General features: G+C 43.9%; 2 protein-coding genes across 3 annotated transcripts; one reads left to right on the forward strand and one right to left on the reverse strand.

The window, feature by feature from the left end:
* Window positions 1-1,115: 1,115 nt before the first annotated feature.
* On the reverse strand, window positions 1,116-5,880 carry DENR (density regulated re-initiation and release factor). Of its 2 annotated transcripts, XM_058158677.1 has the most exons (8): window positions 5,740-5,880; window positions 4,858-5,012; window positions 4,227-4,246; window positions 3,763-3,847; window positions 2,949-3,032; window positions 2,488-2,604; window positions 2,096-2,235; window positions 1,116-1,429 (listed from the first exon to the last, which is right to left on the reverse strand). In XM_058158677.1, exons 2-8 carry the CDS (start codon window positions 4,958-4,960, stop codon window positions 1,385-1,387), a joined length of 594 nt encoding a protein of 197 aa, XP_058014660.1. In that variant the 5' UTR covers window positions 4,961-5,012; window positions 5,740-5,880; the 3' UTR covers window positions 1,116-1,384. The 2 variants fall into 2 exon arrangements, with proteins under 2 accessions (XP_058014660.1, XP_058014661.1); XM_058158678.1 differs by lacking the exon at window positions 5,740-5,880 and having other exon boundaries at window positions 4,858-5,176.
* An 86-nt stretch (window positions 5,881-5,966) lies between these two features.
* Window positions 5,967-12,788, forward strand: GPN3 (GPN-loop GTPase 3). The gene is made up of 8 exons (XM_058158676.1): window positions 5,967-6,167; window positions 6,667-6,775; window positions 7,669-7,836; window positions 8,850-8,974; window positions 9,809-9,924; window positions 10,176-10,272; window positions 10,835-10,963; window positions 12,505-12,788. The coding sequence occupies exons 1-8, from the start codon at window positions 6,120-6,122 to the stop codon at window positions 12,565-12,567; spliced, it is 855 nt and encodes a 284-aa protein (XP_058014659.1). The 5' UTR covers window positions 5,967-6,119; the 3' UTR covers window positions 12,568-12,788.
* The last annotated feature ends 902 nt before the right edge of the window (window positions 12,789-13,690 follow it).

Consider the following 13,690-nt stretch of genomic DNA (forward strand, 5'->3'; position numbering starts at 1 on the left):
GCATAAGAGCACCCCGTCCCTGTCCTAACGGTTCCCTTCAGTTGTATTCATTTTATGTCTTCAATTCATACTTGTATCCATTGTCTAATATGTACTCGACTAAATAAATAAATAAAATAAAAAAAATCTCCGAAGAATGCCGGAAGTTGCCATGGGCAGCTTGAAAAGAGGCGATTTTGGGAAAAATAGGTTCAGATTTCTTGCAAGACTGAATCGATCACACACACAAAATCTGCTTTCTGGATCTCACTTTTTCATCAGTTGCACAAGGTGCTCGTGAAGTCGTCTTTTTTATTTATTATTTATTTATTGGTTGGTCCAACGTGTACAAGATAGCAGGTGTAAAAATATGAACATGGACCCAAAGGAAGGAAATGAATACAAATAAATGGGGAGAGCTTATGCACGCCTCCTTTATGGACCTCTTAGGAATGGACCTCTTAGGAATGGGGTGAGGTCAACGGTAGACAATTGAAGGTTGCAGCTGTGAGGGTTTGAGGATGTTAGGATGGAAATAAATGGTAAAATCAATCTTTTTGGCTCGGAGAGGAAAAGAGAGAGACACAAAAGTTTGCCCTCAGGACCTGTTTCATCCCTTTACTTGCGAGACCTTGTTTTCCTGCGCGGGGTTTCGCTCAGATAGAAAATCTGCAAGCTTTTAGCTTGCACCAGAGTGTTAAGACAGGACGTGGGGTGTTATTTGTAAAGAAAACCAAACTCGTTTTTATTGTGGTTCTCCCTGATGACGTTCCCTAGTTTGGTCATGAAACGTCTACAAGAAAACCACCAAGCTCAGAGAGCACCAAGGACCCCACAGTCCTCCTCCTCCTCCCTGCAAACCCCTTTCCTAGCAACTGATGATGTTACCTAGTTGGGTCATGAAACGTCTGCAAGAACACCACCAAGCTCAGAGAGCACCAAGGACCCCAGCATTCAACCCCGAGTTATAAATATTCTCCTCTATTGATCCTTTTTTAAGAACAGATGGGAGCGTGGACACATCCTAGGGGGTTTATGTTCACACATTACGCCAGGCTCTTCATGTAAATTTGTTTGCTTTCGGCCAACTCGGGTTGCAAATTCGGATTAAGAAAAGGAAGGACGCACACGGCAAAGAACAGTAACGTCTTTATTAGATTAACTCTCTACTTCCAGCCGAAGCACGAAGATACTCTCCCTTCCCCCAAGTTTAAACTTTGGCAAAGAAAGATTACAGACGAAAAATAAAAAGCAGCAAATAGACCACAGTAAAAACACCACCGGAGGGGTGGGGGAACATGCCCCTTCAACAGGTCTGTCAGGGAAGTCCCACTTAGACTATCTTGGCTAGAATTGGGTGTTTGTCCAAAAAAGGCAGGAAACTTGTGGCTTTTCCAAAGGGCTCTCATTTTTTTACTTCTCCTAGATCTTCAATGCTGTCATCGTCCACCTGCAGTACAGAGGTTCAAATGTATTTATTACACGAGAAAGGATCGCATGGAAATGAACTGTGTATCTTGACTTTGAAAGATTATTTGCAGGGGGGGGGAGGGCAGGAGAGGAGATAATTAAATTGCTTTAATTCCACGTTTTACCTAGGGAAGAGTCAATCAGTCAACAGATTATATATTTCCATGCCCATCTAGTTTAACAAAACTAGTTGAAGACATGGCATTTAAAGAAAAGAGGTTATGGAGAGGGAAGAGAAAGGAAACTAGCTTGATCCAAGCTTGACTTTTTTTTTTTAACTTTTCTTGCCTCACCTCTCTTTCCTACTATGCGTGTCTCTCAAAATATAAGTCTGAGGGTTTCTAAGCCATTTCCCTCTCCCACCCCCTGATCTTTTATTATGGGATACTTTTTAGAGAATGCATGAAAAAAATATATATCAATATGGTTGCTTAACGGAATGTAATCGATCCATTTCAGCGAAGAGTCAACAAATTAACATCACATAAAGTCGGTTTCTAATTCCCCGCCAGGATATTATTTTTATCTTTACAGCTCCACCGCAAAGTCTTAAATGCAAGGGAAAATCCACTCCGGACAATTTTAATTAAAAAAAAAAAAGCAGTTTTGAACAGAAAGCCAGTCAGATGAGGTTCCAGCATATTACCTCAGGCCATTTTTCCTGAATAACTTCGATGATGTCGTCGGTGAAATCGCCCTGAATAATTATTTCATCTTCTCCAGTGACTGAGGCACCACAAGAAAACTTCTGAGCAAAGAACCTTTGGGCCTCCTTAAGATCTATTTCTGTTTGGAGAAGAGAAAAATAAATAAATAAAGAGATCAAGACACACACCCCGATACTCGGTTGCTAGTTTCTAAGCCAGGGTTTGGATTCTAAGACATATTGGATTCGCAGCTTCGAAAAACTGATCCTATCCCATTCTCCTCGGTAGCCTGCAAGATGCTCCAGAGATTATTATTTTTCTTTCATGCTAGCTGATCTCCGCCGATTTGAGCCCAGAGACCTCTGCCAAAACGGGTTTTTGCTTCACTCACCAAAAGTCGCAAGACCGCACACTCGCGTGACGTATTTTTTCTTCGCTCGGGGGATTTTTGCTATCGTCACTTTCTGAGGCACCGTTTTCTTCTTCTGTTTTATCTGACCTCTTCCACCTGGGAGGCGGGCAGAAAAGGAAAGGGAATAAAACACCTTTTCAGAATCTAGTTGGAGGGATCTACCGGCTTTCTGACTCTCTCACTGCCTAGAAAGTAAGCGCAAACCACCTTGAGCAGGGGGTTGGACTAGAGGACCTCTGAGGTCCCTCCTAGCCCCATGATTCTATGTTCTCACCACCCCAGCAACAGCTGAGCTCGCCTTGCCCAGCCTGGGGTGCTCCAGATGTGTCTGGGGTTCTAATCCTGGACGATACAGTACCAGGAGTTTTTAAAAAAACACGGAATTATACTTTAATATGGTCTTAAGAAAAAAAAAAATGCTGTATCCAGCTAATCATTGCCTCTCTTTTGTTTTTTCTTCTCTTCCTCTTCACCGATCATTCCTTGGCCTTCTCCGATGCCAGATTCTTGTTTAGGACAGTTTTCTGGAATTCAAACGTACAGAGGTATTAGGGATATCGGAATCTTGCAGAAAAAGAAAAGAAAAGAAAGTGATTATAGATTTCTTCATAAGGCTTTCTTTATGAGGCTTTCTTTTTCTTTATTTTATCTATCTATCTATCTATCTATCTATCTATCTATCTATCTATCTATCTATCTATCTATCTTTATTTCTTTATGAGGCTCAGCTTACTTTGCTAAATGGAAATAACTCTCAGTAGAGAGTTACTTCCTGAGAAGTAACTACTGCGAGTTATTTCCATTTAGCAAAGTAAGCTGATCTAATGATATTTTCTTTCCTCACAAAATGCAACTTCCCCTTTGCAACAGAGGTGGGTTTCAGCAGGTCCTGGACCAGTTCTGGAGAACCTGTAGCAGAAATTTCGAGTCGTTCGGAGAACCGGTAGTAAAGATTCTGACTGGCCCCGCTCCCCATCTATTCTCTGCCTCCCGAGTCCCAACTGATCGGGAGGAAATGGGGATTTTGCAGTAACCTTCCCCTGGATTGGGGAGGGAATGGAGATTTTACAGAATCCTTCCCCTGCCACGCCCACCAAGCCACATCCACAGAACCAGTAGTAAAAAAACTTGAATCCCACCATTGCTTTGCAACTCTGGAAGTCCCACTGCATTTAATGCAATGGTTTCCCAAACAGACGGGGACGAGATTAAGGAAGAAATTCCACGCTCAAAAGGTCACGAAAGAGTATTTACCTACAGTAAGCTTCGCAAATTCATTTGGGAAATTCTTCTCTAGCCACTGTCTGCATTTTGCCATATCAGGCATATATTCACAATACTGGAGGAAAAAAAACCGGAGTAAAATTATTTGTTGAGAATGGCCAAACGTATACAGCATAACAAAAATCCTAAAGACTTGCATACAAGTCCTAAAGTCTTTAGGACTTATATGCAAGAGCAGAGAAAACCTATTCGGACAGATGCATCTTTCCACACAGCGAAAGGAGAAACTGCTCAAACGATAAAAGCTATTTTAGCCATCTTCAGAGAGGTCAATGCAACTGCGAATAGGCCGAGCTGGCAATAATTCTAACCAATGTTTTACTCTACTGATTTCCAGTTCAATCATTATACAAGATAAAATGTTTTTTAAAAGCTCTCTAAGCGTTTTCATCGACTGCACAAACCAAGCAAAAACTAAAATGAAAGCAACTCACCTCCGTTGGCAAGGAACAGACTGGGGAAAAAAACGGGAAAAAGTTTTAAAGCGATGATAATGTTTTCCCGTATAATCCAGCTTAAACATCTTATTTAAGATGGGCATCTCCACAAGGACTCTCAAAATACGCTTGCTCTACAACACCCATTAGCCCCAGCCAGCATGGCTGAAAAAGAAGATGCTAAAAGCTGTAATCTGATAATACCAGAAAACCCACAAGCCTTCTTATATCCCACGTTTAAGACCAGTCTTTCTAATAAGTGTGTTGTGAATTGCATTTTCTTAAGATACAAGAAAATTCCTATTGTGGATTGTATTTTCTTAGTTATAGAACAACACTTTGCAGAATACGTTAACTTATATCGTATTAATTCCTCTCCCTTGGTTGCAAATGCCCATTTCCACTTTTAAAAACACAAGACTGTATGAAAAGTGTTTCTCAACCTCAGCAACTTTAAAGATATGTGGACTTCCAACTCCCAGAATTCCCCAGCTAGCTAACTATGCTGAAATTGCGAAACACCGCTCTAGATTAAAGCGTTTTCAGCTATCCAAAACAAATAACCTTAACTAGGGTAAGTGGGAAGAAGCCCACTGGTGGCTTACAAAGCGGCATTTTCCACTCCTACCTCCGCAGTAGAGCACCCGAAGGGGATAATCTATATCTGGTCTGGTGTTACATCTTTGGTCTCTCCGGCAGTCCAGGACCACTGGCTCCATTGCCGTCTCCATTGCCTTCCCAACCAGTATGGAAAACTGGAGACCTTCCGTTCAAAGGCAAAACCTAGGAAACAAGAGAGGTGGTGTCAGCTGACCTGCAAAAGATCAGGCAGAAAGCTTCAAAGGGGGCCTACGAACGAGGGCTTGTAACAGTAACAGAGTCGGAAGGGACCCTGGAGGTCATCGAGCCCAACCCCCCCTTCCTCACGCAAGGAGACCTGTACTAGGGATTCGAACCGCCGACTTTTCGATCGACAAGCTCAGCGTCTTAGCCCCCGAGCCATCGCGTCCCTTTAAATATATGAAATATTGTAAATGAATAAAACTAGATCTAAAGGGAGGATGCTAAAGATAAGAAAAGGGGGGGGAGAAATGGGGGAATACCTAAAGCAGAAAGTATGGGGAACGAAACTGACAGGTAAATAGAAAACACGGATTATGTGTTTTATTAAAAATTAATAAAAATTTTGGATATAGAAAGGGGGGGGGCGTTTCCTGCAGCCCTGCCAGGGCTAGGCTCTTCCAAGGAGGGAGCCTTGAGGCCAAGTGGGGAGGAGGGAGAGCTGGGAAAGGTGCCCCCCCTCCCCGCCCGAGGGTGGCCCAGACAGACCCCCCCCCAAGGGTCCCCCCCAGCAGAGGCTCAATTGTGGAACCCTAAAAAAGCCCCCCAAGAAAAAGGATATGGGTCCCTTTGAGTGGCTGGGGGGAGGTCTCGGAATTCCCAAGTCAAGAACTAATAGGGAGCCCAACCCAGGTTGGGGAAAGCCGGGGAATCCCGGACGCCCCCTTACCTGCACGCCCCCCCCGCCCCGCCCCAGGTGAGTCGCTTCGCTGGCCGTCGAGCAGCGGCAGGCAGGCAGGCAGGCAGGCAGGAGATCTCGCGAGAGCGCCGCAGTTCCCGCGAGAGAGGCAGGCGGAGCCGCAGTGCCGGACCAGAGGGAAAACCTCAGCTGCTCTTCCTCGCCTTTTCTCTCTCTCTCTCTCTCTCTCTCTCTCTCTCTCTTCCTCCCTGGCGGAAGTGAGCGGCAAACCATAGAGCGACGGGAAGGAAGGGCCGAGGAGGAGGAGGGCGGCGGCTTGGATTACGGGTCCTTCTTTGGGCCAAGCGCCTTCACAGTCGTTTGTTGTCGGTATCCCCCTTTTTTTCTCCGGGGGTTGTGCCGGCTTGGCCATGCCTCGCTATGCCCAGCTGGTGATGGGGCCTGCGGGGAGCGGGAAGGTGAGTCCGTCCTCCCCAAGACTACCTGGCTTTGGCTTAGGGGGCTACAAGCTTTCTTGGGTGGGGAAGAGCTTCTAATAGGGGTCCCCGAAACTTGGCTGCTTTAAGACTTGTGGACTTCAATTCCCAGAATTCTCCAGCCAGCTATGCTGGCTGGAGAATTCTGGGAGTTGAAGTCCACAAGTCTTAAAGCTGCCAAGTTTGAATATCTAGGACAATTGTTTTTCCAAGCTTAGCAACTTAAAGATGGGGGGGGGGGACTTCCACATCCTGGCTGGGGAATTCTGGGAGTGCAAGTCCACCCACCCATCTAGTGGCAGGTAGTTCCCCTGTCTCCAGATCCACCCTTTCTGCCTTGATTTCCCTCCTTTGTGGAGCAGGGCTTCTCCAGGTGAGTCGCCAACCTGAGATCCTGGGAAAAGTGGGTAGGTGGGCGGCTGTTGCAGCCCCAACCCACCCCAACCCACCCACCAACCCTGGCCAACCTCTCCTCTTCCAGAGCACCTACTGCTCCATCATGGTCCAGCACTGCGAGACCCTCAACCGTTCGGTGCAGGTGGTGAACCTCGATCCGGCAGCGGAGCACTTCGACTACGACGTCATGGCGGGTAAGGATCCGGTCCCCCTTCCAAAACTGGGACTTCGAGGGACCAAGAAATTCAATGCGTTTATTTGGGTTGAGGGAGAAGCAGCTCATCCGAATTTATCCATTTGGGGTAGGGGCAAGGCAAACATAAGCCAGAATTATTCTTATTAGGCGTTATATCAGACGGTTATTAATGAAGGGACAATATACCTAATATTACACATCTTGACTGCAGCAAGAATTGTATATGCGCAGCAGTGGAAGAGCGAAAGCGCCCCTTCAGAGGAGGAGACAATAAGGAGGATTCTGGTCTGTGCGGAAATGGACAGGCTAATGTTAAAAATAAAAGATAAAGGGGATACAGAATACTGTGCTATACGGAATCGATCCTATCAGTGGTTGGAAGCATGAGGTGGAAGTTAGAATGCGATAGGTTAGGTGAAAATGGAAAGAGATACTATATATGTATTAGAACAGGGGTTTCCAACCTTGGTCCCTTTAAGACTTGTGGACTTCAACTCCCAGAGTCCCTCAGCCAGCTTTGCTGAGTCTTAAAGGGACCAAGGTTGGAGACCTCTGTATTAGAACGTAGATATTAGAATTATAAATTTGATACTCTAGATGGTCAGAAATAACTGTACAGCACTAGCACTGTTTAAAATAGTATATAAATTAGTTTGCTTTTACTATTGTTTCATGGCAAGTAGAATGCCAGGACAATTGTACTGTATTCGTTATTTTTATATTTAAAAATAAAAATATATTATATTAAAAAAAAGAAATTTATCCATTTGGATTCCTTTTGAGTCCAAGCATCCATTTTCCGGCGATTCCCCTGAGAGGCTTCGTGACACCTCTTGGTCTTGTGCTGGCAAATAATAGAGTTGGTCCCATCTCCCCTCTTTGGCCACTCAGATATCCGAGAGTTGATTGAGGTGGACGATGTCATGGAAGACGACTCCCTGCGGTTCGGCCCCAACGGCGGCTTAGTTTTTTGCATGGAATATTTTGCAAACAATTTCGATTGGCTGGAAGAATGCCTCGGTCATGTGGAAGACGATTACATTCTGTTCGATTGCCCAGGTAAGCCGAGGAAAGATGTAGGTATAATTTTTCTGGATTCTTGGATGAAGGATGAAGGATCTTCGGGGCTGATTTTGTTTGAGTTTAAGTTAAAAACAGGCTTTAATTCATCCCTTATAGGGGAGTTGGATGGACAGCATAAAGTTCGATAAAATGTATTAATAGAATAGAATAGAACAGAATAATAAGAATAAGAATTTAGGATAGAATAGAAATAGAAAAAGAAATAGAATAGAATAGAATAGAATAGAATAGAATTCTTTATTGGCCAAGCATGATTGGAAACACAAGGAATTTCTCTTGATGGATATGCTCTCAGTGTACATAGAATAGAATAGAATAGAATAGAATAGAATAGAATAGAATAGAATAGAATAGAATAGAATAGAATAGAATAGAATAGAATAGAATAGAATAATAAGAATAAGAATAAGAATTTAGGATAGAATAGAAATAGAAAAAGAAATGGAATAGAATAGAGGAATAGAATAGAATAGAATAGAATAGAATAGAATGTTTTATTGGCCAAGTGTGATTGGACACACAAGGAATTTGTGTTGGTGCATACACTCTCAGTGTACATAAAAGAAAAGATACCTTCATCAAGATACAACACAACACTTAATGATAGTCATAAGGTACAAATTTAACACTTAATGGTACAACTCTTATTGATAGTCCTAGGCTGCAAATAAGCAATCGGGAAACAATTAAATTTTATTCTATTGAACGCTGTGGAAATTCAGTGGGTATAAACCTTTCTGGCGCTTGGTGGCCTTGACATCGTAGTGTGGAAGAAATCGGTAAACTTTAGTATGATAAAAAAGCAAAGGGGGAATATATATCTCATTTTATGATAGTCAAAAGAGTTTATCTCTTTCTGGTTTCTCCAGTCAGTCTGTGATTGTTTCTTGTTTGATTCCGATTTTTTTCCACCCTGGTTTTAAATACCTTCTTCTGTGGAATTGGGAGACGGATATTTGAAATGGAATAAACTTATTTGTGCTTTTTAGGTCAGATTGAACTCTACACTCACTTGCCTGTGATGAAAACACTTGTAGAGAAGCTGCAACAGTGGGAATTCCATGTCTGTGGTGTTTTCCTTGTCGATTCTCAGTTCATGGTGGAATCTTTTAAGGTATCTTACGGTACTGATTCAGAGGTGTTGAAAATTGAAAACCTCCCCTACTGTGAATGATCAGTGAGATATTTTTCAGTTTATCCTGTATGGCAGTGGAGGGTTTCAATTTTTTTTACTACCGGTTCTGTGGGTGTGGCTTGGTGGGCGGGTGGCAGGGAGAGGATATTGTAAAATCTCCATTCTCACCTCACTCCGGGGGAAGGATACTGTAAAATCCCCATTCCCTCCCCACTCCAGGGGAAGGATGCTGCAAAATCCCTATTCCCTCCCCAATCCAGGGGAAGGATACTGTAAAATCTCCATTCCCTCCCCACTCCAGGGGAAGGATACTGTAAAATCTCCATTCCCTCCCCACTCCAGGGGAAGGATACTGTAAAATCTCCATTCCCTCCCCACTCCAGGGGAAGGATACTGTAAAATCTCCATTCCCTCCCCACTCCAGGGGAAAGATACTGCCAAATCCCCATTCCCTCCCCACTCCAGGGGAAGGATACTGTAAAATCCCCATTCCCTCCCCACTCCAGTGGAAGGTTACTGCCAAATCCCCATTTCCTCCCAATCAGCTGAGACTCGGGAGGCAGAGAATAGATGAGGGCGGGGCCAGTCAGAATTTTTACTACCGGTTCTTCGAACTACTCAAAATTTCCGCTACCGGTTCTCCAGAACTGGTCAGAATCTGCTGAAACCCACCTCTGCTGTATGGTGGCAGAATTATCATTTGTTTGCGTTTTCAGTGATCCTTTTGTGGGCATTAACTTTTTGAGGAATGGGGCAGTCACAGACCTTGTGTGTGATTTTTTTTTCTCTTTTCCTGTCTCCTTCCGATGTTAGTTTATTTCTGGTGCGATGGCAGCTCTTAGCGCTATGGTTTCCTTAGAGATTCCGCAGGTCAACGTCATGTCCAAGATGGATTTGCTGAGCAAGAGAGCGAAAAGCGAGATCGAAAAGTAAGCACGGACGAGGAGCGGCTCCTCTTTGCTTGGGATTTTTTGACAATTTTGACACCAGGGAGGTTGGCTTCAATCCTTGTTTTGATCTTCTAAATTTCCCTTTCTTGCCAAGAATGAAAGAAGTTGTGCAATAAAAAACAACAACAACAACAAAAAAGCAACCAGTGAAGAGACACAGGGGGGAAAAAAGATTAGATGCTAGGATGTATATGTGTGTTGATTTAATGAATCTACTCAATTTCTTCCAGATATCTGGATCCTGACATGTATTCTGCCTTGGACGATTCCACAGATATGCTCAAAAGCCGGCAGTTTAAGAAATTAACCAAAGCTATCTGTGGCTTGGTAAGTGGCGGGTGGTTTCTTTCCACACGTGGCTCCCTGAGGCCTCCTCTAAACCAAAATTAATAGTGCCCTTATTTGCGGAAAATTGAAGGTGACTCAGTGGCTAAGATGCTGAGCTTGTTGATCGAAAGGTCAGTTAGTTCAGCGATTCGAATCCCTAGTGCTGCGTAATGGGGCGAGCTCCCATGGCTTCTGCCAACCTAGCAGTTCGAAAGCAGGTAAAAAATGCAAGGAGACAGATAGGGACCACCTTTGGTGGGAAGGGAACAGCGTTCCGTGCGCCTTTGGCGTTGAGTCATGCCGGCCACGTGACCACGGAGACGTCTTTGGACAGCGCTGGCTCTTTGGCTTTGAAACGGAGATGAGCACCGCCCCCTAGAGTCGGGAACGACTAGCACATATGTGCGACGGGAACCTTTATGCAGAAAATGGGGAAAGATAGTTCCCAAATCCTGAATAAGAGAAGAATAAGACGATCCGTTGCGCTAAGGGTGAGGTTAACAACAACCGATCCAGTTTTTTTTCTCTTCGAACGGACTTGACGGCGATGTGTTTCATTTAGATCGACGATTACAGCATGGTTCGCTTCCTGCCACTGGATCGCTCCGACGAGGAGAGCATCAACATCGTCCTGCAGCACATTGATTTCGCCATTCAATACGGGGAAGACCTGGAATTTAAGGAGCCAAAGGTGAAGGTGCCGAATGCTTTGGGCAAAAGCCGGTGTCATTTTCCTTAAGGATCCACCCACCCAATTCCAAGCCATCTTAGTTCAGTCGGATGTGGGTTATTTTAAGCGCCTGGAAATTCAGTCTGGATCCTTCCACATCTCCAGTTTAAAAAAATAAATAAAAATGGAGTCGGGATTGGAATTCTGTGCCTGAAAGTTGCTTCTCAAAATGTAAAGTAGACAAGGAGGAACGGTTGGCAATGGGATGCTGGCTTTGTTTCAGGCCAGCGTGTGGTTAGGGTCAAGGTGCTGTGTTAAGGCAAGGGTCTCGGTTGTGGCCCACCAGCAGCCAGCAGAGCTAGTGGCAGACTCGAACAGTGAGGAGGCTGGGGAGGAACATGGGCCACTCCTGGAGTCTGGAGAAGGCTCTGATGAGAGCTCTGCGTCGGAGGCAGAGAGGGGGCCAGGGCTGTCTGACAGTTATCAGCTGCCTTCGGAGTTGGAGATAAGTGGGGCAGAAGAACAGCTGGGGCCTGTTCATGTGCAGAGCTGCCGGGAGAGGGGAACAATTAAGGAATAAGGGCCGACTTAGGAGTAAAGCCACAGGTGGACGGTGGACGGCCCCTCCCAGAGAGAATAAAGAGGAGCGAAAGGGGAGTGGAGTTTACAGGAGACAAATTAGTTCGCTTAATTAGTGTGAAGAGCTGTTCGTGACTTCTTGCCAAGCTTTGCGTTTGGAAGATATCGGCCTGGCAGCTTTCCAAGCCTGATAAGGTCTGTGGTTGTAAGTTCACCCTGGAAAGACTGTCTGCAGGGACTTCGCTGGATGTGAATGAGAGGAATTCACATTAGCTTAATTAAAAAGGGATTTTGTCGGGACAAGGAGTCTGCTTCGTGCTTTAGTGACGCCTAGGTCAGAACAGACCCCAAATTCAGTTTCTGCCACAGCTGTGTGAAAGCCCAGTGGATAAGATTGGGCGAATCGGTGGATCGTTGCCTGCCCTACTTCACAAGGTTGTTGTGCAGGGAGGGGAGAGGAGGAGTAGGGAGATCTGTGAGTGCTGCCTTGTCCTCATGGGATAAACTTGACAGATAAAAAAATAGATAAAAATCAGTGGAATGAGTGACTCCGTATTTTTCCTTTTCATTGGGAATTTTCAAACCGGCTGGATACTCTGTCAGGGTCGGTATAAATTCTGCAGTGTGGTGGGGGTTGGACTTGAAGATCTTTTAGGTTCCTTCCAATTCTCTGATTCGATGCTTCTGTGTCTAACAAAGTAGCAGACGCGCACACAGTTTTACAAGGACAAAAATAGGATGATCTTGAACCCCTTTCAGGCCTGAATTAAGTAACCTGAGTGCAGGAGCCTTATTCTGGACTAATTTTTTCCCCTATCCTGATGCAGAGTCTTGTAGAAACCTGGATCAGTGTATCTAGGATAGCAGCATATCTTGGTTTTACAAGGAACAGTCGCAGTATAAGCCCTGTGGTCTTTTTCTCTTGTTTCGGATAGCTCTGCGGTCTTAAATCATTCTAAAATGAAATGTTATGTTTTCTACAGGAAACAGAAGAAGATAAATCTTCGGCTTTTGACGAATTCTTCCAGGAGGGAGTGGATGAATGACAGTTTTCGATTCCATTTCAAATGCACAAGAAAAGGTGTCGCGTTTTTCCATGCTGCATTTCAAAATTCACAAACTGTTGGGAGCAATCGAAGAACACGGTTCTTTTTACCCACAAGGGGTTTAACCTTAAAAAAAACAAGAACATGGATCGCGCCGCAAAGTTTTATTTTTGGAAGACCTTAACGTCTGCATTGTAAGAAATAAATTATTGTGTTTCGTTTTTCTACCTCTTGGTGGTTTTCTGAGTGAACGGAAAAGAAACGTCAGGTTTGCCTTCGGCGTAATTTATAGTTTTGTGGTTTGGTGTACTTAGAAAAACGAAAGGAGGATTCAAACTCAGAAGTGTTTATTATTTTATTGCAATTACGTGCGGTGTAATCTTTGGGAGTTGGGCTTAAAACTATTCTCACCCTCCTTCCTGTGCCAGTGACAGTCAGGTGCAGACTGAAATTCAACAGGTGTAACTTTGACCTCCCACAGTTATTATTTAAAGAGCACTGGAGATCAGAGAGGGGATCTAAAAAACATTTTCATCCTGGCGACGGCAATTGTGTTTATTGTCATTTCTTTGATCTTGGGTGAGCTACCCAAACTCATTGAGAATCAGGTGGCGTACAATTTTAATAATCAGTAATAGTAATCTTGTGCTGATATCTTTAATATTGTTAAGCAATAACATCTGCCTCCCCCAAATTCTCGGGAAGGGCTCGATAAGTGAACAGAAATGCCAAATTCAGTCTAAACATCTAGCTGGCTGTGCCAACAGTCATTGAAAATTGGGTGACCTACAAGTCTCAATAATAATAATAATAATAATAATAATAATAATAATAATAATAATAATAATAATAATAGTAGTAGTAATAATAATAATAATAAATAATAGGACCAGAAAATGCGCAAACTTTTGAATATGTGCCATCCACAAAGTGACACCGACAGGTTGCACCTGTCAAGAAAAATAGAGGGCAGAGGACTATTGCAAATCCATCAAACTGTAGAAGAAGAAAAACGAAACTTTGAATGATTATGAGAACCAAAGTAGCGGGGGGGAGGGGAAATTGCTTCAGGCTGTAGGAGGACATTATAAAAACAACAGAAACAAAGGCAGAATATAAGGAA

Source organism: Ahaetulla prasina, chromosome 15 (assembly GCF_028640845.1).
Source record: "Ahaetulla prasina isolate Xishuangbanna chromosome 15, ASM2864084v1, whole genome shotgun sequence".
Classification (NCBI taxonomy): Eukaryota; Metazoa; Chordata; class Lepidosauria; order Squamata; family Colubridae; genus Ahaetulla; species Ahaetulla prasina.